The sequence below is a fragment of the Haliotis cracherodii genome, unplaced genomic scaffold, assembly GCF_022045235.1.
Source record: "Haliotis cracherodii isolate W230 unplaced genomic scaffold, xgHalCrac1.p SCAF_15, whole genome shotgun sequence".
In the NCBI taxonomy this organism is placed as follows: domain Eukaryota; kingdom Metazoa; phylum Mollusca; class Gastropoda; order Lepetellida; family Haliotidae; genus Haliotis; species Haliotis cracherodii.
This window is the reverse complement of record NW_027266270.1, coordinates 30,568,433-30,593,570: the sequence shown is the minus strand read 5'-3', so window position 1 is coordinate 30,593,570 and position 25,138 is coordinate 30,568,433. Positions and strand designations below refer to the sequence as shown.

Sequence of the window (25,138 nt, the reverse complement as noted above, 5' to 3'; positions counted from 1 at the left end):
TTCCCAGTGACCTGAGCTTGTTATATTAGATGGTTAAGGCTCAGTTACTTCATCGTCAAATGTTCCTCATAATATCTATCATTGGTGTGTCTGGTCGACTATTCACACCTGGCATGATATAGCTGGACCATTACTGACCGCAACTTGGAACAAACATGATATCAATCACTGGTTTGTCTGGAAGAAGCTCGATAATTTGCAGGTTTCCATCATGTAGAATGTGCTGCGTGACTCTACAAAAGTAACTTTCTCAACAGACTATCCATGATATTAGCTTTATTAAGGTAAACAGAACCCAGCTTGGAGGTGGAATATACAGTAAACTACGTTCATAACGAACACGCTTATAACGAACTGACAGAAATAGCGAACTTACTTTTTTGTCCCGACTATTTGCTGTAGTTATGCTGTACATATGCTTATAACGAACTACGGTTATAACGAACTAAAATTAGTGGTCCCTTTGAGTTCGTTATATCCGTAGTTTACTGTAACGCTGTTTGATTGACATTCTAGATGTTGGTGAGTAAATAACAAAACATACAACTTTATGGATAACAACTTTTGGCGTATTGCATTTAGCGACGTTTCGATGTAATATCTTGCACCGTTATTCAGCTGGAGTGACTACAGCCAAGTAACCCTCCCTCCAAAAAGGCACCCTACAATGGAGTGAGCTACAAGATTAACTGTGACTCTGGTGACTCGTGCATTTGGGTACGGGCATCAAAGAGCATTAAACTTCAACAGCCAAAGAAGAGGGCAAAAGTTCCCCAGCCATCAAATTCAGTTTGACAAAGTCCAAATCCCCTCTACCAAACATGAGGTCTTCACGAAAAGAAAACCCATAGAAATCCGAAGTCGCAAGCCTTCGATCAACAGAGATCAATGGTATTACATCCCGTCTGTGCCTATGAAGATATAATAAAGTCATAGAGCCTTCCTAATTAGTATATAATCAGCTTGTTCAACTATTTTAGCTCGTATCCAATCAGATTTGTCAACCTTATATCCCACCACCACCATAACCACCACCCTGGTTGTCGATAGTTACATCGATTATGAAAGGCATACATGTACGTGTCACACAAGGGGACAATCGTTTTATGTTTTTTTAATAATTTCTGTTGACAAAAGCATCAGACCAAATTAAAGAACAATCACTTGTTACTCACATACATATTCAACATCTATGACACAGATCATTTTCATCACCGTATTGGTGGTTTAGATTCATGAAGTTTATTGACTCCTACCTGGGTATTCCACCTTTTTTGCATAAGATCCCGAGTATAACTCCTGATGGTTGGTTTGAAATCACCCTGCGGAATTAGGAGTGGAGATAACGGTTTGTCCATATCTGTTTCAGTTGCATCATCAGCTTTTGAGTTACCTTCCATGACTTGTCCAGAAAAGGCGATGTCACATTGGCCATAGAAAGATCAATGTTCAGTTTTAAAACGTTTAGGATTATAGGATGATTGGAGAGACACTTATAAGTGCCTGAAGCAAGGCAGTAAATCTGAAATATGATGGAGATTTTACAATGGTTTTGTTGTCAATATAGGTCAAAGTTGTTATTGAAAGTTGAACTATTATCTGGGATGCTTGGTGAAATAGTCTTGGATCCAAGGGTAGTGGCACTTGCAACTTTGCCATCATTCTTGGAACCGTCTGTAACAATGGATCTGTGAGCATTATATTTTGTTCGTAATTGGTTCTATTCCTGTTGACTTGTGTCGTATTCTTACGACTGGGTGAGGGCAAGGTCTACCTCTGGCTTAGTCATCTGCCAGGGAGGAGAAGTCAGAAGTCAGTGAGGTGATATGATAGTAAGATTTCTTTTAGCTGATGTGTGGTTGAATTCTGATTCTGAGGAGCGGAACCAGATTTGACAAATTTCAAGGTTTTCATACAGAAAGCTGAAAGCACGATTGAATGCTGGGTCTGATTGGTTTAAATACAATTTAGTGATTGATGTATTGCAGTGATAGTGATAGTGTAACATTTAAGGGAAAGTTCATCAGCCTCCACATACAGACTGTCCACTGCAGAGGTCCTAAAAGCTCCAAGTCAGAGCCTTAGGACTTGGTGGTGTATAGCGTTGCTTTTTGCAGGCTCCACCATAGACAATGGAACCATAACCTAGCTTAGAGAGCATTAATGACCTGTACAAGCGAAGAAGAGTTGTCTGATCGCCTCCCAGCTCAGTATTTGAAACGACCTTTAACAGGTCAACAGCCCTCAGGAATTTTACCCAATTTTGAGATGAGATAGTATACTCAACGCCTAAAGGAACGCCATACATGCTGGTTATTCTATAAACACTTACTCATATTCAAGAGATATTAAATTGGTTCGATGCACAAATGAACATACTGGTATTTTGTGTGAACCTATGCTCACGAACGCATCACATTTGACCTAATAGATCCATGACTCGAGATGCACCATTTGTCTCGTGCAGAATATTGTGATAAGAATAAAGACACTCTGTGTACGTACCTTTCTTTATGTTTCTATGGTTTCTTTGCGGCGAGTATATTATTAAGATACATTTATGGGACCACTGGTGCAGCTAGATTTTCACGTCAACTTGTTAGATTAAGTTCCTTAAATGGAGCCTTGATTGTGTCAGATTGTGACACACACAAGTGTCACAAGACACTCCACCATTCTGTCTCTGAAAATATATAATTAAGATAGAAAAATACTACATTTTGATAAAAACAAACCACATTTTAATTGAGAAGGAGCACAAAATGAGATTGCAGATTCTGACTGAACCTGTGGACAATCTAGACTTCCTTTAATCAGAGCTATAGCATGACAGTGAGGGCTGGGTGGAAGGGGAAATAATATGGTTCAGGAATTGTGAAACAGACTATTCTGTGAATCCTCACTCTGAATCCTCGAAATATGAAATATATGCGGCGGTTTGGCTGGTCTTTACGATAACTAACGTCACTCAATTCCAACGTTTATTAACTAAAGTACATGAAGTGCATTATACTGTAAGGTATTAATTCACTTCAAAACCGCTTTGTATACAACAGGAATAAAGTCCAAAGTCCACCCCTGGCAAGGTAAGATATCTCTGGAAGTAATATAATTACTAGTACTTCAAGATAAGGAGGTAAGCGTTATCCCCTTTGTTGGAATTGTGACTACAATTTACGAAAACAGACGTCCCTCAAATCCAACGTTTATTAATGAAAGTACATAAAGTGCCTTAACCGAGAGAAATAATATCTATCATCAGGACCTGAGAATACATTTCCGAACTGTCGATTTAAGAACTTGAACAATCGGAAAATACGAAAGTCAATAGGCAAGCAAATAAACGCATTCAAGAGTCATGATATACAGATGTTCTACGCATAGGATTGACACTGTTGTCGACATTGATGGTTTTGCATGAACATAATGCTCACAGAACACGTTCTCTGTCTTCAATCTGCCTAGTTTCATAACTTTTGTTGTCACTAACTCCTCAACTTCTAAGACCAACTCGTTCCAGAACACCATTCAGAACACAAGCCACTGTGCTGAGGTTGATCCTTTGTAGAGACGTTGTCCACTGACAACTTTGCGGGTGCTTAGATCTTCTTTATTTAGTCTCTTAGCATTGTAGCGGGGTCTATAACCTCAACCGACACAGGCTGAATGGATACTGTAAAACCTGACCTGTCACTGTCAGTCGTTGTACCATGTGCCATGTGGCGCCACATCTGATGGCCTTAACATTGCCGTGAAGGCTAAAAACACAAGTGTTTTCTCGCGCATATCCTTCATCGACAGGTGTGGGTTTTGAGGCCATGACATGTTCATTTGACACTAACATGTATGCACAAGTATTACCTTAGATTTAGGTCTCACCACGTCAGTTCCGGATTTCACGAGTGCATCGCTCAAACAGCTGATGTTAGTTGCAAAGTCACCTATCCCCACAGCCTCCCAGAAACCTCTCAGGTGCTGCTATGGCAGACTTTATCTGTGGAGCAGGCAGTTTATCCGTAATATCCGTGATTTATCCGTAATGACACAGAGAAATTCCCCGAAAAATTTACTCTGCAAAAAAACAAACACCAAAGTTATTTTTAAATGTATATTTTATAGATCATATAAATAATCAACAGATGGTAATCGATTGTTTCAAAATTGGCATACATCACTGTCATTGACCCAGTTTCCATATGGCACACATGGAACAATGAATTTTCAAGGTGAAGATCATCTGTATATCTGGCCACAAAACAAAACTGCATCGTAGCCGCGTGGAAGTAATCAGATCCTTGTTGCTGACGTGCTCACAGTCGTTGATCCAGTACATCCTATTTTCGATTGGGTTTTGTCGATTTTCGATTTGGTTTAAATCTGGAGACCTGGATGTTGTCAGTCATGCTGTGTGAGGTCGGGCGTTGTTTTGTTGTAAAATAACGTTCGCTTGTTGCATAATGGGAAGGACATGTGACCGAAAATATTTGTGCCTTTTACTTCCCAAGAAGTTGCACCAAGTCTGTTCTACCAGTGTAAGAGATCTCTGCCCACATCATCACTAAACCACAACCACTTCCTGTATGCAGTTTAGTGCATAACGTTCCCCACGACGCCTGTAAACACCACGGCTACCATCCGCACAGCGAAGCATAAAAAGTGACTCGTCACTAAACCAAACTTGTCTCTATCGTGGTTGTGGCCATACTCTGTAACCTTGACATCACTGACGTCGCAGCGACGATGCAGGTCCGTCACATCAAACTGGTCGTCTAGCACGAATACCATCAGCGGGTAAACGATTTCTCACTGTCTGGGCTAATATCCTACGCAATCCTGGTATTGCCGTAGTTGTAGAGGGGGCCGTGGTGATTCTTTCACGTACGTGACGTAGCCGTATGAATCTCTCTTCTGCTTAAGGTGTGATACGGGTTCGACCGGATCTGGGAAGGTCAAGTATTGTCTGTGTCGGATAGACGGTCTTGTAATGGTGTTTGGTGCTACGTAGGAAAACCTGTCTACAGCTGAAGATGACGTTGTTGCGTTGGGCTTCCGTCAGTCGTGGTATATTTTCGCTGTTCAGTTGCTGTAAGATTGTGATGACATGCAAATGAAAACCCCAACGTTTTTTTATTGTCCAACAAGTGATGTTGTATGTATATGTCATGTTATTGTGTTTCAGAGCCAGGTTCTCACGTGATTGTGTTTCTGCGACTTTTCCATCTTTTCACCAAATTTCCGCAGAACCTCAATCTCTACACGCAACTCAACCCCAATCCATGCAGAAACCGAATGTTGTTATTCAATTTGTATGCGTGTCAGATATTTACGATTTTACTACATTTGAGTTTAATTTTTGCAGAGTATAATTGCTGGAACTTGAGGGAATGGGGCACCAACTTTCTTACAATATGCATTCAATTTGTCTAACAGCATATCATAACTCTAACGTCTCCTTGGCCAGACTGAGGGGTAACTGTTCTGCACTGAACTTGACCAGCCCTCCGACAAGAGTATCTGTGACCACAAAGTCTCCGGGCAAACATTTTCCATCGGAAGTTCCTGCTCTGGCATTGCGTTCCTCATGAGGAAGGTTTGTTCTGAAGTTGGAAGTTGGAATGGCTGAGCCACAAGCATATGTACTTTCTAAACCATGGCTGACTGTTCCACAGCTGTGATATTAGTGTGCCGTGAACTCCTTTGGCCTTCTCCGTGTCCAGAATCTGTGGAATTATCTTGAATGGTAGATTATTCAAACATTATTCAGCTCTCCCCAGCCCTGTTGCACTATGGCATATATGCCAGATGTGAACGGGTCTAACAACCTGCTGTTGTACATTGGTTGATGTGTGTCTACTACCGTATTGAATCTGTACCACGTGGTGACACATGAGAGCTTGTCTACGTTTTGGTGTAGTTGACATTCGTACTGCGGGTTCAGTCTGGACAAGATGTCTGCTTCTCAATTATGGATTCCCTGCACATGTTTTGCGATTATGTTTACCTAAAACTCCAAGGCTCTTTCCTTTCAGTTTTCTGCAAGGACCATCTCAGTGGTTTAAGTAAGCCACTGTCAATATGTTGTCTGAATGAAACTATATATGCAGTTTCTGTCTAAAAAATACCCATGTGTACGTTCAGTCAGTAACTCCCTGAAGTTAGCAGATTCGTGTGAAACCTGGGTGTCCCAAAAACCCTGAGCAGGAATTCCACGAAACACTGCAGCCCAACACCAATGGCTGTCGTCTGTCAATATTTGTCCTTGTATGTGCTTTGACTTCATCAGTCAACTCCAGTATATCGTCCAAATATTTCTTTGTTGCCAACATCCTATAGACATACACAAACAAACCAGCAACTCACGCTAATGTTCTAGCCCTTAACTCATTCCTCTTGAGAACTCTATTCAAGTCATGTCCAAATTTCCGTAGTTTATACTTTGGTATTTGCTACTCAAGCTCTCCAGCGGCTCCTCTTGACACAACCAAGTCTCCAAGAAATTCCTTCTCATTCCCTGGATTGATGGACGATTTTTCGAAGTTGAACTGCAAACCTAACTTCCCCAAACAACTCAGTACAGAATCTCAACTGGCACATAGATCAGAAAGCAAGCCGTCATCAATATATGAGGCTACCCTTAAGCCTAATGATAAGAAGCGGGTCACCACCTCACGTGTTACCTTTTGGAAATAGAACAGACTTACATTAAGACCAAATGGGAGAACAGTCCACACTTAATACTGGTCTCGATGAGAAATCCCGACATAAGTCTGGAACTCCTAAATAGCAATATCATGAAACCCATTTTTTAAATCCCACGTGATCATTTGATCTCCAGTACTCAGATGAGACTCTTCAATTGCCTGAAATCTTTTTTGGCCTCAATCTGTTAACCTTTTTATGAACACATCCCACCTGTGAAAACCATTTTGGGACATATAAACAAAATTCAACAAAACGGTTAGACGTTAGTCTGATGAAAGTACTCCTGTTAGCGCACGTACATGTGAGTGAGTATGGTTTTACGCAAATTTTAGCAATATTCCAACAATATCACGGCGGGGGACACCAGAAATGGGCTTCACACATTGTGCCCATGTCGGGAATCGAACCCGTGTCTTCGGCGTGACGAGCGAACGCTTTAACCACAAGGCAACCCGACCGCCCCACGTACATGTATTGTTGTCAAACATATATATCCGAAAAAAACACCTTGACATCATCGTTGTGTCATCTGGTCCGATCTAAAACCTTCTTGCCTAAATGTCTTAGCCCAAAAGTTTACGTAGATGTTATCAATGAGGAAGACCAGCATTTCACATAATGTTTTCACAGTAGCGTCAGAAGACATTTACTTTTACTTTTGGCATTAGTTCTGAACTTCTGAAGATAGAGATGTAACTATATCTATGGTCACAAATACCTCAGGGATCAAGGAATGAAGTATTTCCTTAAGTTTGTCGTGTGGAATAGGCTGTATAAAGTTTTAAAAATCAAACGTTTGAATATACATGTTATTGAACTTGTTTTTCTGGCGGGGGGGTTCTAAGATTGTCTTTGAGCATCCACATGGTAGTAATTCCACAAGGTATTCAAGACACGCATAGTCCCATTACTTTCTCTGTGAAAGTAGAAGCTGTACAATGATTTTTTCACAGCACCATCTCTTCGGACCATCTAGCATGTCCTGGGGACGCATCATCCCCATTTTATTGTGGGACAAGTTACAATGTATGTCTTAAAGTTTAGTCCCTTTACGCCACCTTCAGCCTGAAACTGTCACCTGAAACTACTCCATGGGGACATCTTCATCAAAAGGCAGTTATTGGGCCTATTACACTGCACTTTCATCAGATAACTCATCATTATCTGGTGTAAATATTGCCGATATGTCGTATATGAATGAATAATTAACTCTCTCGTCATACTTAAAATTATGTTTATATGATCAACATGTAATTTCTTTCCAATAAGTCTTCCTAGTGGGGTGTAACGATATCCACACACAGAGGCTTAGAACAGGAGCAAAAGATTTTCATGAGATTGGTTTCCAATAACCTTCACATACTTTTTACTTTTTTATAATATTGAAATGTACAACTCAAGCTCAGGTATAATGACATGTAGTATTAAATTACTTTAATTCATTGGTTCTACGCAATGCTGATAACGATGATGATGATGATGATGATGATGATGCCTGCACTTCAGGTTCTGCCAGGATGAGTTCCTCGTGTGGATGCACTCAGAGATATCATGAGCATCGATCTAAATAATTGGGATACGATGACATTCATCAACCAAGGGGGCCAGCCTGACCACTCGATCCTGTTAGTCGCCTCTTACGAAAAGCACAGGTTGCTGAAGACTAATACTAACCCGAACCTTTTCATGGGGTCTCATGAAGATGGACTGTCATCAAAGCAAATCAGTATGTCGGAAAAATGGTACAGCGACCCCAATTCAATTCAACTCACATGGCCTTGAACATCTCGTATCAAATTGCCTAGTTCAGTTCTTGTCGGTTGGCTGTAATATGTAGTTGCTGTAGTTGATGGGGGACATGTATGGGGAGCGTGCAAGCCATCGCAACACGTTGACGTTGTTGGCTGCAAGGAAGTGCTTTACGATTCGGGCTGTAGGGAGAGTGTCATGCTAATGAAGGACACCACGTGGCAACTGTTTTAGAAATGGTCGGACAATCGGATTCAGAATGTCATGTAACACTAACCCTCAATTTTTTATTAACGATGACCACTGATGTTCTCTCCTGCCCACAAATTCCTCCCCACACCATAACACCAACTCTACGAGCCGGCACGACCTCCTGAACGCAACATGCTTCTGTTCGTTCACCCCTTCGGTGGTAAACATGTTGCCTTCCATCAGCTCTGAACAGACAGAAACCGTTTTCATCACCCTCTGCCAGTCAGGTCGCTGCCAACCCCATCTCAATCTCTGACGACAATGTTGCACTGTCTGTAAGCCCTAATTGATCCCTGAGTCATTCGTCCTTCTGACCTTCAGTACTGACCTTCATTGGGCGTAGTTACCCTTGTCTGATGTCTGCCCGCTCTGTCTGTAACGTTGCATCAGGTTAGTTACAGCAATTCTTGCAATGTGGGCATGGATGGCTCCCATCTGTATCATGCCCAGGGGCCGTTCGCGTGATTCTGGTGTCTGGTGTCAGTTCTGGTGAATTTATTTAGTTTGAACCTGTGTTTTTACATTTTTGCAATTTCAATTTTTAAAGAAGTAAAGTTTCTTTTGGCCGTCAATTACAACAACGCTAAAAAGAAATTCAGCAGATTTGGTATTGTTAATTTAAGTCAAGTCTAAAAACTTTATGCTGTTGAAAACTAAAAATTATTTGAGATTCATGCCGACAACTACATTAGAATTACCCCTCGATTTCGAAGTTGTTATTATTTAGAAGTTAAATGTCGAAGTCATAATAATGTATTATACAATTTAAGAAAATGTCAAGCATATCGTAATTTAAGGCAAGTGTACTTAAAAGGTCATTTCTAAATATGTCATAACACCAAAACATGTAAAATCCTTTCATCATTGACAGTTTCAAAATATTATATATGGGATTTTTTTGTATTATGCACATCAAGTAACAACTATAATGTTAACTGTTAAGCAAAAAACCTGTCTGTACTCAAACCGTGAAAACACAAAGGCCTCTGGTGTAGTCATAATGGAAAAAGATTGATTAAAGTGATAAACTTAAGGCACTTACGCCTATTTCCGTCATGTAATTGTCGTCAGATCAATATTTTTATCTCATTTTATATTACCAGTCGAGTATTCCATTATGAATACGTATGATGGGGTTTGAAACAGCACCCGACACTTAAACATTTTCCATGAAAAATCACAGGTCCATTAAATTGCCATCCCATTGCTTAAACAACTGATCAATCTGTCTGCTATCTGAGTATCCTCAAAGTACTAAGATTTCCGAGATAATGACAGTATTGACTGTCTCATCATGCAAATATTTTCAAAAAACACATTTTCAGGTCCAAATGGGATTTTCTTCTTTACTACTTTTTATAATGAAAATATAATGCTTTGCTGATGTTGTTAATGTCAGTACTGATGCATATCTTGATGCTTTTATGAAACCTTTTAGCACGATCGAGAACCATTATATTGAACAAATACCCCTTACCGGAACCGCACTCAAAGGGCGTCATGTGATTCCTGCTCAAAATTTGGTTTGCTAGGTTTACAGCGTTCAATGCCTAAATACAGCTTTCAAACAATTTATGGTATACAAGCGGGGGACATTTCCAAATTTGGCACCTCAGTGTCCTATGAAATTCCCTATCTTGACTTCTACCAAATGCTCACGTGTGTGTTTTTTTTTCAGGTTAACAATTGGCTATCTATATTTCACTGGCGCACTCGGTGGGCTGGAGACGCTCATCTTTTCGCTTTTTGATAATGATTCAGAAACACAGCTTATAAAGAAATCGGCATCTGAAAACAGACTCTGTTTTAGTAGAGATGTCTGCTGGATGGAAAGGTGTTCGTCGCTTTTATTTGGAAGAAAGTTTATACTAGAATTGGGAAAACACGAACAATCGATTGTACAGCAAATTTAACTTTCAGAATGTGTTATTGTGGATTGTTCTGATGGTACCTAAGAAGATCTCGGCAACTGCCGTCACAAACGCATAAGTGATGGTAATTTATAAGCCATTACTTGTATCTGTTCAAATTCCTGTTTCGTCGGATAATCTCAGTCGTTGACGTTTTATATATCTGTCTTGGAATATATCTCACCCCGATTATGTTTCTAGGTTTGTCAGAACCATACCCGTGCTCGTGGGTTTCGCCAAAGTGGTAAATATCTGAGACCTGTATTACTTCGGGCTTTCCTCCCACATTAAGATGACACAGTTGTGACAGGGAGGGTTGTATGGTAGCTGAAGCAGACTGATTTGACAGCCGTAATTGACAAGAATTACGTGCATCACTAGGTTATTTGAATGGCAGTGGCCTTCTAGAATGTTACTATACTTCACTGCATCAAAGTAATTTGTGTACCGATTACATACCTTCTACTGTCAGAGTGGTGAAATGGGCGGTTGTTTAAAACGGACGGCAAATACCGATTACCTCGATAACCGAGACTCGGTTGATATTTCCCATATTAAAAACACTCGTGATGAATCCTCTATGTATATTTCTAGATATCCTGTATATTTCATCACACGAGTGAGTATATTTTTGCTTCCCTCTTAAGGAATAATAACACAATATTCCACCCGATTCTAAGACTTGGGTGTTATGATATCAAATTTGGTGAAGTCCTGCGAAATGTGTTTTGAAACAAATGGTTATGTCTATTTTATCAACTATTTGACTGATTCTATGTTTGGTTAAACACCCCACGTGTATTTTCGGTTAAGCTAGACCTGTATGAGTGCGTGTCTTTGGGTATATGAGTTCATCTGTTCTGTATGAAACTTTTCAAAGCCTTTATCATTGGTACAGTTGCACTCAAGTGTGTTATGTTCACCTGTTAACTACCACCCCAAATTCACACAACAGACAGATATAAGGAAAACACTCGATCACTGTGTCAATATTTTGGTGTACGAATGTACAAAGCTTATGTATATTTGCACTTATTCATGAATTATTTGCAGCTTATCCGCGAATTATTCGCTATTTTACTGTAGAAAACAGTCCTAAAACATCTAAAATCTAACCTCATCTGCCATTAGTAGTAGCTTCGTATTGTAAGACAATGGTTCTTACAGAAAACATTCATTTATCCGTTCTCAATTTGTCAGTCATTTCATTCTAGCATTGGTTTTATCAGCGTATATACACATACATGTATGTAAATTTCTGTATTTATTTGTAAATATGTTATAACTTATGAGTTAATCTATGATTGGCATATATGTCAATAGTACGGACCTTGCAATGTCAATGACTTACATAAAAGTTACAAATCCCTTTTCATAATCATAAATAAGTCCACTGTACGATTCCAACTATATCGTGAGCATATGTTAAAAAATCAATATCAAATAGTTATGACACCAGGTGTTCCTACCCCACCGGTAGCACATATGCAAAGGAATGTCGGGTTTTCACCTTGTTTGTTTGTTGTTTAACGCCGCTCTAAAGCCATCATTCGTCTTTTTGATAGTTTTATTTAACATTTTGAAACGTCTAAATTTAGTGATCTTCATAGTTTGAGAACTTCTTCAAATTGAATTTTTTAATAAATCATAAACTTCACTGATGTAAAGGCGTTTAGAAATTTTGTACCTTTGCGAATTTTAAAACTCATTTAAATTCATTTTTAAAATTATCTTCAACACAATATTTTTACTTTTCAAACGTAATATTTTTGCTCATTGAAATACTGCAGCAGCATGTTATTTTTCTGAATTCAAAACTAACGGAAAGAAGTAACTGGTTGGACACACACGCCAATTAAATCTTAGTACACAGGCAATTAAAGTGACATAATTCGTGATCAATATATGTGTCACAGAGAAGTTGATGAAGTGTTTGTTATTCCCCTTGGATACTCGCCCACAGATTGTCAATACTTCCATGGTGATTTGGTTCCATATGATTTCATAACTGTTGATGTTTTAAAGTAATTGGAGGTAGACATTTCTCGACGGGAGACGCAGAATACAAATGTGTATTAAACCAGTTGATTCGATTATTTTCTAAGCGTGAATATGAAGATGGGATTCAGCATCAACATCATTACAGGTAAATACAGTCAAGTCTCGTTAATCCGACATTGTTGGTTGCATGTGATTATGTCGGATTAACGAGTATGTCGGATAAACGAAATTAACTAGTATCAAGGTGCGTGATCGTGCGTGATCGAAAATCGGACAACTATGCGAAAGATAACGATACAAACACGTAATAAAAAAAAATATCCCATCATTAGTGTCGGATAAAGCCGATTGTCGGATTTACGAGACGTGACTGTATATGTAAATATAGAATGACGAACTACAGTCATGACGAACTACAGTCATTGTGGGATATTGTTAAAGACTGTGAGCGTAAGTGGTTAAAATGCAGATCTCCTGTTCTAAAGTAATCGTTGAAAGTTAAGTATCGTAATGTAAGGAAATCCTTTGATAAGCGGTTGAGAAAATCAAAACGGTTATTGAAGTTGCAGGAACAACAGCTGCTGATGCATAAGTACCAGCATTCCCGCGAGTTTTGGAAATCCATTGGTAAACTCGGTATTGCTAACGATAGACGTGGCTCAATACCCTGGGAGGTAACTCTAAATGGGTCTGTTGCTACGGATAGAAAAGTTGTTCTGGAGAAATGGAAAACTGATTATTGCTCATTGTATAATGCAGATCCTACTGACCCGTTTGATGAATTATTTTATGGAAATATTTTATATGATGTAAATAGCACTTCTACTAACCCACAGCAATATGACGTCAGCAGTCTAAATGCTCCGTAAACACGGGAGGAGGTAGTTAATGTTATTAACTGTACTAAGCTTGTTAAGTCCCCTGGTAGTGATCAAACCCCAGCTGAAGCATTGAAAAATAACACATGTGCTGTTCTATTACTTAAAATTTTTACTTACTGTTTTGAGTGTAATACTTGTCCGGACACTTGGCAAATTGCAAATCAATTAAATAAAACTAAGATCGTTCATTATAGACTTCCGAGTGGCGCAAAAACTACCTATTTGTTTAACTGTGGTGAAAGTTTGATTGACATCGCTCCGAGCTATAAATACCTCGGGCTTTGGTTCCAGGCACATCTCGACATAAATTATACCGCAAAAGAAATAGCTAAATCTGCGGGTAGAGCGCTCGGCGCTATAATTAGCACATTTAAAGTAATGGGTGGAATGCCGTTCGAGGTTTTCAATTCATTGTACGATAATCTGGTTCAACCGGTGTTATCCTATGGTTCTGCTATTTGGGGTAATCGTGAGCTTGGATGTATTAACGCCGTCCAAAAAAAGCGTGTCGTTTCTACTTGTGAGTTGGTCTCAAAACCCCTAACTTGGCAACTCGTGCAGAAATGGGGTGGCTATCACCTCTAACGAAACAAAGAATCGATATCTCACGCTTTTGGTCAAAATTGAATAATCCACCCACAAACGTTTGATTTGCCTCATTAAAGCCTGGTCCAGAAAAATCAGTAAATCCTGGGATAACACTGTGCTAAACATGCTTGATAGTTTACACTTGACACTTGGCAAAAAAGCATCGTAAACCCTATCAAAAAGCCAGATACTAATGCCGACGATCCTCTTAGTTACCGTGGTATATCGTTGATATGTATTCCGTGTAAACTCTATTCTGACTTATTAAACCTCCGCTTTACAAAATGGCTGGACGACAACGAAATTCTTGCAGAAGAGCAAAATAGCTTTCGCGCAAAAAGGAGCACAACTGATCATCTGTATACACTTTACTCAGTCACAACAGAAAGGCAATTAAGAAATCTACTTTCGTGTGTTACATTGACGCTATGAAAGCTTTCGACCGGGTGAACCGTAACTGTCTGTGGTATAAACTGTTAAAATTGGGTATTGGCGGAAAGTTTTATTTTGCAGTTAGATCGATGTACGAAGGAACTAAGTTGTGTGTGTCGGTAAACGGTCATCTTACAGACATGTTCCCCGTATCAAGCGGCGTCAGACAAGGGTGCGTCTTATTCCCCAAATTATTCTCCGTATTTATTAATGATTTGGCGCATGAAATCAACAATCTTCACTGCGGTATAGACGTCGACGGTACAATGCTAAGTTTATTATTATATGCGGACGACATTGCACTTATAGCCCCTGACGAGAGCTCTCTCCAGTCTATGTTGGACTGTGTCGCGGACTGGTGTAAAAATTGGAGACTGAAAATCAATGTAAATAAAACTAAGATCGTTCATTATAGACTTCCGAGTGTCGCAAAAACTACCTATTTGTTTAACTGTGGTGAAAGTTTGATTGACATCGCTCCGAGCTATAAATACCTCGGGCTTTGGTTCCAGGCACATCTCGACTTAAATTATACCGCAAAAGAAATAGCTAAATCTGCGGGTAGAGCGCTCGGCGCTATAATTAGCACATTTAAAGTAATGGGTGGAATGCTGTTCGAGGTTTTCAATTCATTGTACGATAATCTGGTTCAACCGGTGTTATCCTATGGTTCTGCTATTTGGGGTAATCGTGAGTTTGGATGTATTAACGCTGTCCAAAAAAAAGCGTGTCGTTTCTACTTGGGAGTCGGTCTCAAAACCCCTAACTTGGCTACTCGCGCAGAAATGGGGTGGCTATCACCTCTAACGAAACAAAGAATCGATATCTCACGCTTTTGGTCAAAATTGAATAATCCACCCCCAAAAACGTTTGATTTGCCTCATTAAAGCCTGGTCAAGAAAAATCAGTAAATCCTGGCATAACACTGTGCTAAACATGCTTGATAGTTTACAGCTTCTTGGTTTAGATGTTTATAATGTCTCACCGAGAGATTTACATATTATTAAAGAAAAACTGATTAGTATTGATGGTGAAAGGTGGCATAGTGCCTTATGGAACGATTCTGGTCAGCCTAATGGTAATAAACTCCGAACATTTCGATTATTTAAGAACACGCTTCATACTTCCTTTTATGTCGACAATAACTGGAAGAGGTCAAACCGCAGCTGTTTAGCTAAACTTCGTTGTGGCACTCTTCCGTTAGAAGTTGAAGTTAGGCGATTCTCTCGCCCTATAACACCTCTGACAGAACGTACCTGTAAGTTTTGTAACTTAGATAGAGTTGAGGACGAAACGCACTTTTTAGTTACTTGTGACCTTCATTCAGGCCTAAGATATAAGTTATTCCATCAAGCGTCTTTAATTAACCTATTGTTTGTGGCTATGACTCCTACTGACCAGCTCGCCTTCTTAATGCAATGCGATGAATTATCGGCAAGCGGGATACATGTCACGCACCCGTGCCTCTTACACGTTTTACATCGTTTATTTTAAATGTATTTTTCTTTTTTTTCTTTTTTTTTTGGTTTTTAGCACACTATGTGCTTTTATTTGTACTTATGAGATATTTGGTGTCCCATAGGCCATATCGGCCGGATGATATACAATAATTGTTTTTAACTGTTTGACCTTATGTATGTATATCATGCGACACCTTAATCAAATATTTTCTTCTTCTTCTTCTGTAAAAATAGAGTACATGATAATGTCATCTTCTTGCACAGTGGATATGGGGACCTTCAATCCAGCTTTACTATTCGATATATTTACATGAAATGCCTGCAGTTCAGGAGAAAAGAATAAAGATTTCACGCAAAAAATGTCCAAGTTTATTCACTGTTTAAGGTGTTTAAGTGCTACATCCTACAATACATTGTTCTCACAAACGAAGTACATACATGCTGACATTAAAACAAATTCACAATCTCCAATTTGATGTGCAAAGGATACCAATTTGTAACCTCTATGGTATTTCTATTTTCTTATAATATCCCACCCGATTCTAAGACTTCTGTGTAATCAGCGTAGCTAACACTTCTGTAGGTTGCATGTTCACGGTGTTCGACCATACATGGGTAATTTGCAACTAAGTTGGCAAAGGTGAAACTGTGACTTGAAGTTTAGTTACATCCGAAATTGTTGTATAATATGTAATTATGCCAAGTGCGCCGGAAATGGAGTGGAGTGTTATGATATCAAATTTGGTGAAGTCCTGCGAAATGTGTTTTGAAACGAATGGTTATGTCTATTTTATAAACCATTTGACTGATTGTATGTTGGGTTAAACACTCCATATGTGTTTTCGGTTAAGCTAGACCTGTATGAGTGCGTGTCTTTGGGTATATGAGTTCATCTGTTCTATATGAAAAAGAAAAAGCACACACAAAATAAAGTATGTGAGATTTTATCATTGGTACCTTTGCACTCCAGTGTGTTATATTCACGTGTTAACTAGCACCCCAAATTCATACAATAGACAGATATAAGGAAAACACTCGATCACTGTATCAATATTTTGGTGAACGAATGTATATAAGTAATATTCGTTAACTTTCCAGGAACCCTCAACCACACACTGAAGAAAACCTTGTTGGGCAAATTGATACTAACGTGTTTAGTATCCTTACTCTTTTGGGGGGCATGGCTGGCCCAGTCGTCTAAGGCGCCGCGATTCGCTGTGCAGAGTTGCGTCCCTTGGGTACGCCAGAAACCTATGATTGTGGGTTCGAATCCCGGTTCGCCCCGATTATGTTTCTAGGTTTATCAGCACCATACCCGTGCTCGTGGGTTTCACCGAAGTGGTAAACCTCTGAAACCTGCATCACTTCGGGCTTTCCTCCCACATTAAGCTGACACGCCGCGATATAACTGGAATACTGTTAAAAGCGGCGTTAAACCCAACTCACTCACTCACTCACTTACTCTTTTGTGTCGTTTTTCGTTAGATTTCTCCGATATACGAATTGCTTAGTGATTATAATGATTGCTGAAGTATCCGTCGAATGACGTCACTACAGGTTATTTTACCTTTACAAATAATGCAGTACGACTGACTTTTAGATAGAAAGTCCCATGCCTCTAGCTGCCATATTGAGACAGCTGTATGTATTTCGTTGTGAATGTCCTTGCCCCTATATTTCAGCTTAGAACATGTTCACCAGTTCTCGTTACAAAAATATGTGAAGGAACTTACACAGGATGTAACGTCAGTAGTTAAAATGTAGGTCCCAAGCAATCGATGCTTCTCGTAAGAGGCGACAAAATAGATTGGTTATGTATGGTGACTGGATTATTTACTGATCGATTATAGATATAGCTGGAATATTGCGCGTTCAATTATAAACAGACAAACTTCCTTTGCCAACTTTGGTATATACCGGGACACAGCAGGGACAGTGTGGCTATAACAGTTATGGAATAAATATGCAGTACATTCGGGATTCATATGTTAAATAGTAGACTGCATGATGATATACAGGGCCAGTTTACTTGCTTCACACATAACGGCTACTGTTACGTGGATAGCAAATACCATTTAGGGGGCTGCCTACGCCAAACGAGTTGGGAGTTGCCTCTCTTGACGATGACCGCCACTGATTAAACACTGTATGAAACTTGCTTTGTTTCCTCTATAAATACGTGCAAAACTCATCACAGACAGAGTATGGTGCATTTTACAGGTTACACACAACCAAATGTTTTCCCATAGACTTCTATAGTAACGTTATATCTTTTTAAAAAAATAACTAGGCATTCAACAGCCATTACATTTACATATATGCACAGTCTGGCCTTAAAGCTGCAATAAAAACACAAATTTTGGCTAGGTTAGTCAGCTCCTTTTCCGAGTACAGGAAGCTGAACACACCAACCCCAGTTCCGCACCAAATGTCGCCTACTTGAAAATATCTGTGCTCACATAAAGCACAAGTCATCTTGTTAAAAAAGTCAGCACCAAATATTGAAAAATATGAGCAGTTTTAATTGCTGGATGGATGTAAATTTAAAAGACATAAAAATCTTACACAATATCATCCAATCACAGCCTGCAGATGTCTCTTGATCTGCACTGAAGGCCGCACTGTCACAACCAGTTCTGATTTGATGTAGTAGAACCTTTATGGCCGCTGCAACAGCTCCGTTTCCTTTGACCACACTCATCATTTTCCAGTTTATTGTTATCCATGAATCATGGCTGTACATATACAGATATGTATGTATAATAATATCATCAGAGAAGATAGGGGATACAAGATAGGGGATACAGGGGTTACGTATAATTGGGAGCATAGTGAATCACAGCTTTATTAATACGCAAATTACAGTAGAAAATGATGTGGCCGAGAATGAATTAACGCTTAGAAATGCATATAAGATCTCTCATTCGATGGTTAATACTCGGCATTTGAGTTTAATTCCATTTGTGTCCATTAAGCCCTTAATGTGAGGTATCAACACATATTTAAATAGGATATTTGAATAAATAATGTGTTTTCCTCTATTATTGGATTATTAAAATCCTACACGTGTACCGATCTGATCTCTCATTGTACGGTTTATGCTTAAGTTTAAGTTCCAGTTATTTGTCCATAAAACCCAAATTGTGAAGCAGCAACACCTGTCTAAACAGGATATTTGAAACATTAACGTAATAAAATACAACATGTTTTCCTCTGAGAAAGAAATGAGTATGTAAGGGATTTTACTATCCTAGTGTGTACCAACCTGATCACTCATTGCCATTATAGTATGTTATTCTTGGATTTGTGCCACTAGCTTCAAGTGCAGAAAAAAAGAATTGAATTGAATATAAACCAAGCAACTTTATTCATCATTACTAATTATCAAGCACTTGCAGATCATGCAGGAAGAATCTTCAAACAGCCACTAAGAGTGAACAGCATGAGTACCGTTGTGCGGCGTCAGGCAACGGACACTTACTTTTTATCGTAATTGTGTGAGTGGCCGGTGCTACCGGAAGGGCATGATACCCTTACCATTTCGCGAACACCTCAGGCAAGACAAAGTCATCCAGAGTGATTATTCTCTGGCGTTCACGTTTTATATTTTCATGTAGTAGGTACCATGTACTGAGAGAAATGTACACCAGTAACTGTGTACCATGCTTGAAAGCGAATCTTGTTAGTATGTTAGCTACCTCAAACAAAAATATGTTGTACCATATTTGCCCGTATCGAATAAATATAAGCGGCAAAACATTTTCCATAATCACTACAAAATATCCGCAAAAAGCAGAATTCACTCTACGATTCCAGCAACATCATAAGCATGCCCCCATAAATCACCATAAAAAATGACGACACCACGTGCTCGTGAACGCACCATGCCCAACCGGTAGCACCCGTCACAAATACACGCAAAGGCAAGTCAATTGGTCAACATTTGGTACAAGTCAAAATAGGGCATTGCGTCAGTTATCATTTTAGTCACAGAGGTGTCAAATGTGGAACTGTGCAAGAGCTGCGTGACGCGCTCTGAGTCCACTGTAAGATTCCTACGAATGTTAGCAAGGTTCATAACATGTAGTACATCCCACTCGTTCTGAAACTGTCTTTCATTGTCTCTTTAACTTTGAGGCGTGTACTCGAATACCAGACATATCGATCATTAATCTTCAGTTCATAGTTCTACAGTTGTTAAGGCAATGGGGTGACAGTGGATCTGTGATCTTACCCCGAAACATAACCTTTTGTTGCTTTTGTTGTTTGAAGTAATAGTTTTCGAGCACTGTTCCGATCTCTATCACAAACTTTATAATGGGATGGTCAACTAAAATAAAGTTAAAGATACAGAGCTGAAACGGCTACAGTTACAGTTACGTGGTGCAAATAAGCATAAGTGCGATCGGTTTATCACTTCAATCAATTTATTTCCAATATATTTAGGCCACAAGCCTTTATGTATAGAAGGTTTGAGTACAGACAGGATTTTATGCTAAAAAGTCAAAATTGTATTTCTTACTTCATGTGCATAAGGGGCGGTCGGGAAGCCTATTGTAAAATACTCTTATCATAGCCAGATCCAATTATTGCCATTAACTATTTGTATTCTGCACATTATTATGACTGACTGACTGAGTATGGTTTTACGCCGCTTTCATCAATATTCCAGCAATATCACGGCGGGGGACACCAAAAATGGGCTTCACACATTGTAACCATGTCGGGAATCGAACCCAGGTCTTCGGCGTGACGAGCGAACGCTTTAACCACAAGGCTACCCGGCCGCCCCAGTACATCTACAGGTCAATGTTGAACCACATCATAGATCGGGGTTGTCATCCTGCTTCATGAAACTTAATTGTCCGAGGCAAAGTAAACAAAGACATTGTCAGCCATTATGAGTTGTACGGTGTGATTAACCGTGATGTAGGTCAAGTTCTGCCACATGCATGGTCGGGGTGGAGAGGCGTTTATTTTGATTTTTTATTATTTACTGGGGGTAATTGCTAACTAACTAATAAGACTTAAACATGTAAAATAAATAGTAGAATGTAAATTTATACAGTTTGTTGTAGAAATATATTCGTTAAGCATTTTTTAAACTATTTCTACAACCTGTCACCCCTACAATGGAAATGGCATGTTCGATTTCCAAGAAGTGACTTGGTGGGTACAAACAGTTCACGGCAGGTTGCTATGAAATTAAAGCATCTATCTTTTGACAAAGTTTGGAAGGTTATTTGTCAAGCTATTTTTGAAAAACTATGTGTTTTGAAGACTTATTTTCGAGACTATGGCATTTTTTTTTATCCTGAACTTTAGTAATATTTGTTGCAAATTTAAATACCTGTGACCACCTTTCGGAATGTTCTAAGTTTGGGGACATGTGTACCCTATGTTGTTACGCGTTGCAAGAGAGCACCGTTTTCAACGCGTTGTTGCCATCATGGTAGATACGTCCTATTTATACATTCAAAACTTAATAAGAGTATCTACTCTACAGTGGGACTACATCAAATTTCAAAGCACAGTAGGTTTATCTCCTAATTGACCTAACAAGAAATACCAGTTTGTTATATTTCACGCCCGAATAAAACTATTTGCTTCATTGATATCATGTAATTGTGTGACAGTTGATATGGCCTTGAAGTGGGGGTAAGAACAAACGACTCAACGTCTCACAACAACGACATACAATGTATTGAACATGTTTGCAATTGGGATACGATGACATGCATCAACCAAGTCAGTGACTTGACCACTCGATACCTGACTTGACCACTCGATACCCTTAGTCGTCTTTTATAACAAGCATGAAGACTAATTCAAGCCCTGATCTTTACGGGGGTCAATCAGACACCAATACTAATATCATTCGTTCAATTTGTAATATTACTATATCATCGAATTGTGTTAATCTAGGGATTAATGATATCAAAATCAGTGAAGTGTGAGTTAAAGTCAACTGTAGTCCACTAGAGAAATCTGGCATACTGTAACACTCATGTAACACGTGTAACAAAACATTCCAAGGATATAATTGGCTAGCCTTTAATACAGATACTATGAATGGATAATATGTCAAACGATGTATTTCCCATGGCTCCTCTAAACATGGGGTATACTTATTATACTTATCTAATAAAGGGTTCAGTCAGATACCTTATCAGAACAGCTCTCTACAGGTAAACGAACAGATGGGTATGGAACATCACATCATGAGCGGTATGTCGGGCGTCAGGTTCTTTTATTCTTCGTTTTTGAAACATTTTGATAAATTAAATAACTTGAATTTATTTTACAGGATTCTACTTACTGGTCTGTGGTTCCTCAACCAACATCAACGTCATTACAACCGGAAACAGTATCATGTACAACACACATGACTACGGCGTTGACGTCAAGAATATCTCATCGATTCTCTTCCGGGTCAAGGGATGCACCGATGGGAGGATAAATCTCTATGACGGTCCTGACTTTTCCACTGCCAAGAACGCCTATGTTTTGCTTGGTGGATGGGGAAATCGTAAATGTTCGATGGCACCATGCAGTGGCTGTTCAACCACATTTTCACCATGGTTCGGACAAATCTTGCACTGCAATGATATGATACCAATGTGGATCAACTGGACTGGTAGATTGCTTAGCGTTGGTCACGGAGCTTATGTTGGGGAACAGATCTTCATCTTTACCGATGAGCAAAGGGACTTTGATGTCCAGTATTTGGCAGTCGGATCCACTTATCCTGATGTATTTGACTGGGAATTCGGTACGTAGAGCCAAACAACAGCTCTGAAACAGATATGTGTCTTGAAATTGTTATATTCCAGGTAGTAAATTGGTTGGATTGCCCTACGAAACGTTTGGGTTACAGTCACCAAAAATGAGCAAAGAGATTTGCAGAAGTGAACTTTTGAAAATATATTCTTCTAAGGTTATATTATACAAAACATTTTCAGGATATTTTGTGACTATTTCCTGCTGTCGACTTTTTACCACAACGATTTAAGCCAACAAGACGTGGGTTTAAACGAAGTATATATAAATATTACTTAAGTTTTCCGAATCGATCTAACCAGTTCATTTTTAGGACAATATTGAATAAATTTCAATACTTCAGTTTAAAAGTAGAACACTCAACACACAGATATCATCTGTAAGCATATTTCACAAACTGGAATATTCTTCTGTTGACGGTACCGTTTAACATCTGGCGACTGGTTATGGATTGCTATGAATATCCATGTTCTATATTTATTATTTACCCATAAGGGGAGCTGGATAAACGTTCTATACGTTTCCCATTGGTCGCCCGGGCTCTTTTACTTTTCATCCACGTGCTGATATGGATTGAGACGTCGCTTCATTCTGGATTACTGTTCCGGATAAATAACTGCTACTTGATAAATAGTCCACATCCATTCATCATCCAGTGGCGATATGCATGTCTGGCATCAATTTGTTCATATTCGAAAACTTGAAAATTGGCTTCATGAGCCGCAGTAACGTTACGTCAAAACGTGTGACCCACTTTAACTTTCTCGCACTCGCTGATGTTGCGTTATAAAATTGTTAACTTGCATTTGTGTTAGTTAATTAGTTATATTCTACAACACGTTTCTTACGTTTTGCATCTTGTTTTTGTATAAATGTAAGTGATACAAATATACTGAATCTGAATGGTTATTGCGAGCTATTTAACAGAATCCGATGTGTCGTGAAAAGGTTGCTTATTTATCGTTGCTTCGGGATACATTTGTTTTGAGCGACAACCGCTACAACCGTGGCCAGGGATGGGATCTCTTGGGATGTTTGCAAATATTTTGATTATGGCTAAGAAAGAGAATAACCAACTCGAAACTCTGAATCACAGTTTATCTTTCCATCAATTATGTCATAGATTCCTCGTTCGCCTTGGTCATCTACGACATTAATTCCGTTGAGAATGATAAACCACAATTCCCCGTTAGTTATTCTCATAGTATGTGATGTCAAAAGTCAAAGGAAAAGATTATATACCCATACAAAGTAATGTGAGTTTCCAGCTTAGTTCTCATGGAATGCAGAAAGCAGAGTTAACTAATTTTGCAAACTATGCTTAATGAAATGATAATTATTTCTTTTACTGTAAACATTTTAGAAAAGAAAATTATGTTAACATTAGTATGCGTTGTTTAGATGGCAAGGCTGGGAACTACTTTGAGCGGGTGGTGCCTAATGGTTGGAGTACACGCCAAATGCTGTCTTCACTGACGTCCAACTCTAGGTTTAAGTGCATCATGAGTTGTCGGGGCAGGATCAGTTGCAGGTCAATCAGCTACCAGAACACGACCAACATCTGCCAGTTATACTTCGAACGATCACGACCCGTCGATATCGACCCTGACAACACTTGGGAAACATGGATAGAGAGAAATGTGTAAATGATGCTCTTGAGGTCCACATTTGACATTCGAGGAAGAATCAAGATTAAGATTAAATCAACCAGTGCTATCATCAAACGGTACCACTCTGAAATACTGTTCAGATACACATAGTTCGGCTACAACGCTCCAATACGTGGATCTCTCTGTCTCGTAGCATGAAGATAACAAAAGCACTCGCGTCTATGAAGTGACTGCGCAAGAACGACATTGAGGAAAATTCGTCAAGCCTTGTCAGATGCTTGAAATGTTGTCATGCCTTCATGATTAAAAATTCGCTTACTTGTCCAAAAGCTTTTCCGGTGGTAAATTCAAATATGTCTAAAGACATTTCCTTCATTTTGCGAAATCACAGGCTGAAAATATGTATTTTGTATATTTTCAATATATTCATGCATATGTATCATTTAATAACCCATTGGCAGAGAATTGTGATTTTTACAGGTAAGCATACTGTTAAAGAATTACATTTTCTTCCGACAGCCTCCGTGGTCTAGTGGAAAGAGCGTCTGCCCGGAGAGCGGAAGTCGTGGGTTCGATCCCTGGCCTCGTTATATCAAAATACGTTAAAAGATGGTACTTCTTGTTACCCTGCTTGGCGCTCGGCATTAAAGAGCTAGAACAAGGATTGGTCGGCTCGGAGTCAGTATACTGTTTCTGAGTGGGGTATTCTGAGTCATATTATTGTAATGGTGCTGAGTACATGGTACAAAACATATATCATATATATCTAGAAA

General features: G+C 39.2%; 1 protein-coding gene across 1 annotated transcript; it reads left to right on the top strand.

Moving 5' to 3' along the window:
* Positions 1-12,721: 12,721 nt before the first annotated feature.
* Positions 12,722-24,425, top strand: LOC139462036 (uncharacterized). Its single transcript, XM_071243538.1, has 3 exons — positions 12,722-12,759; positions 22,283-22,747; positions 24,157-24,425. Exons 1-3 carry the CDS (start codon positions 12,726-12,728, stop codon positions 24,399-24,401), a joined length of 744 nt encoding a protein of 247 aa, XP_071099639.1. The 5' UTR covers positions 12,722-12,725; the 3' UTR covers positions 24,402-24,425.
* The last annotated feature ends 713 nt before the right edge of the window (positions 24,426-25,138 follow it).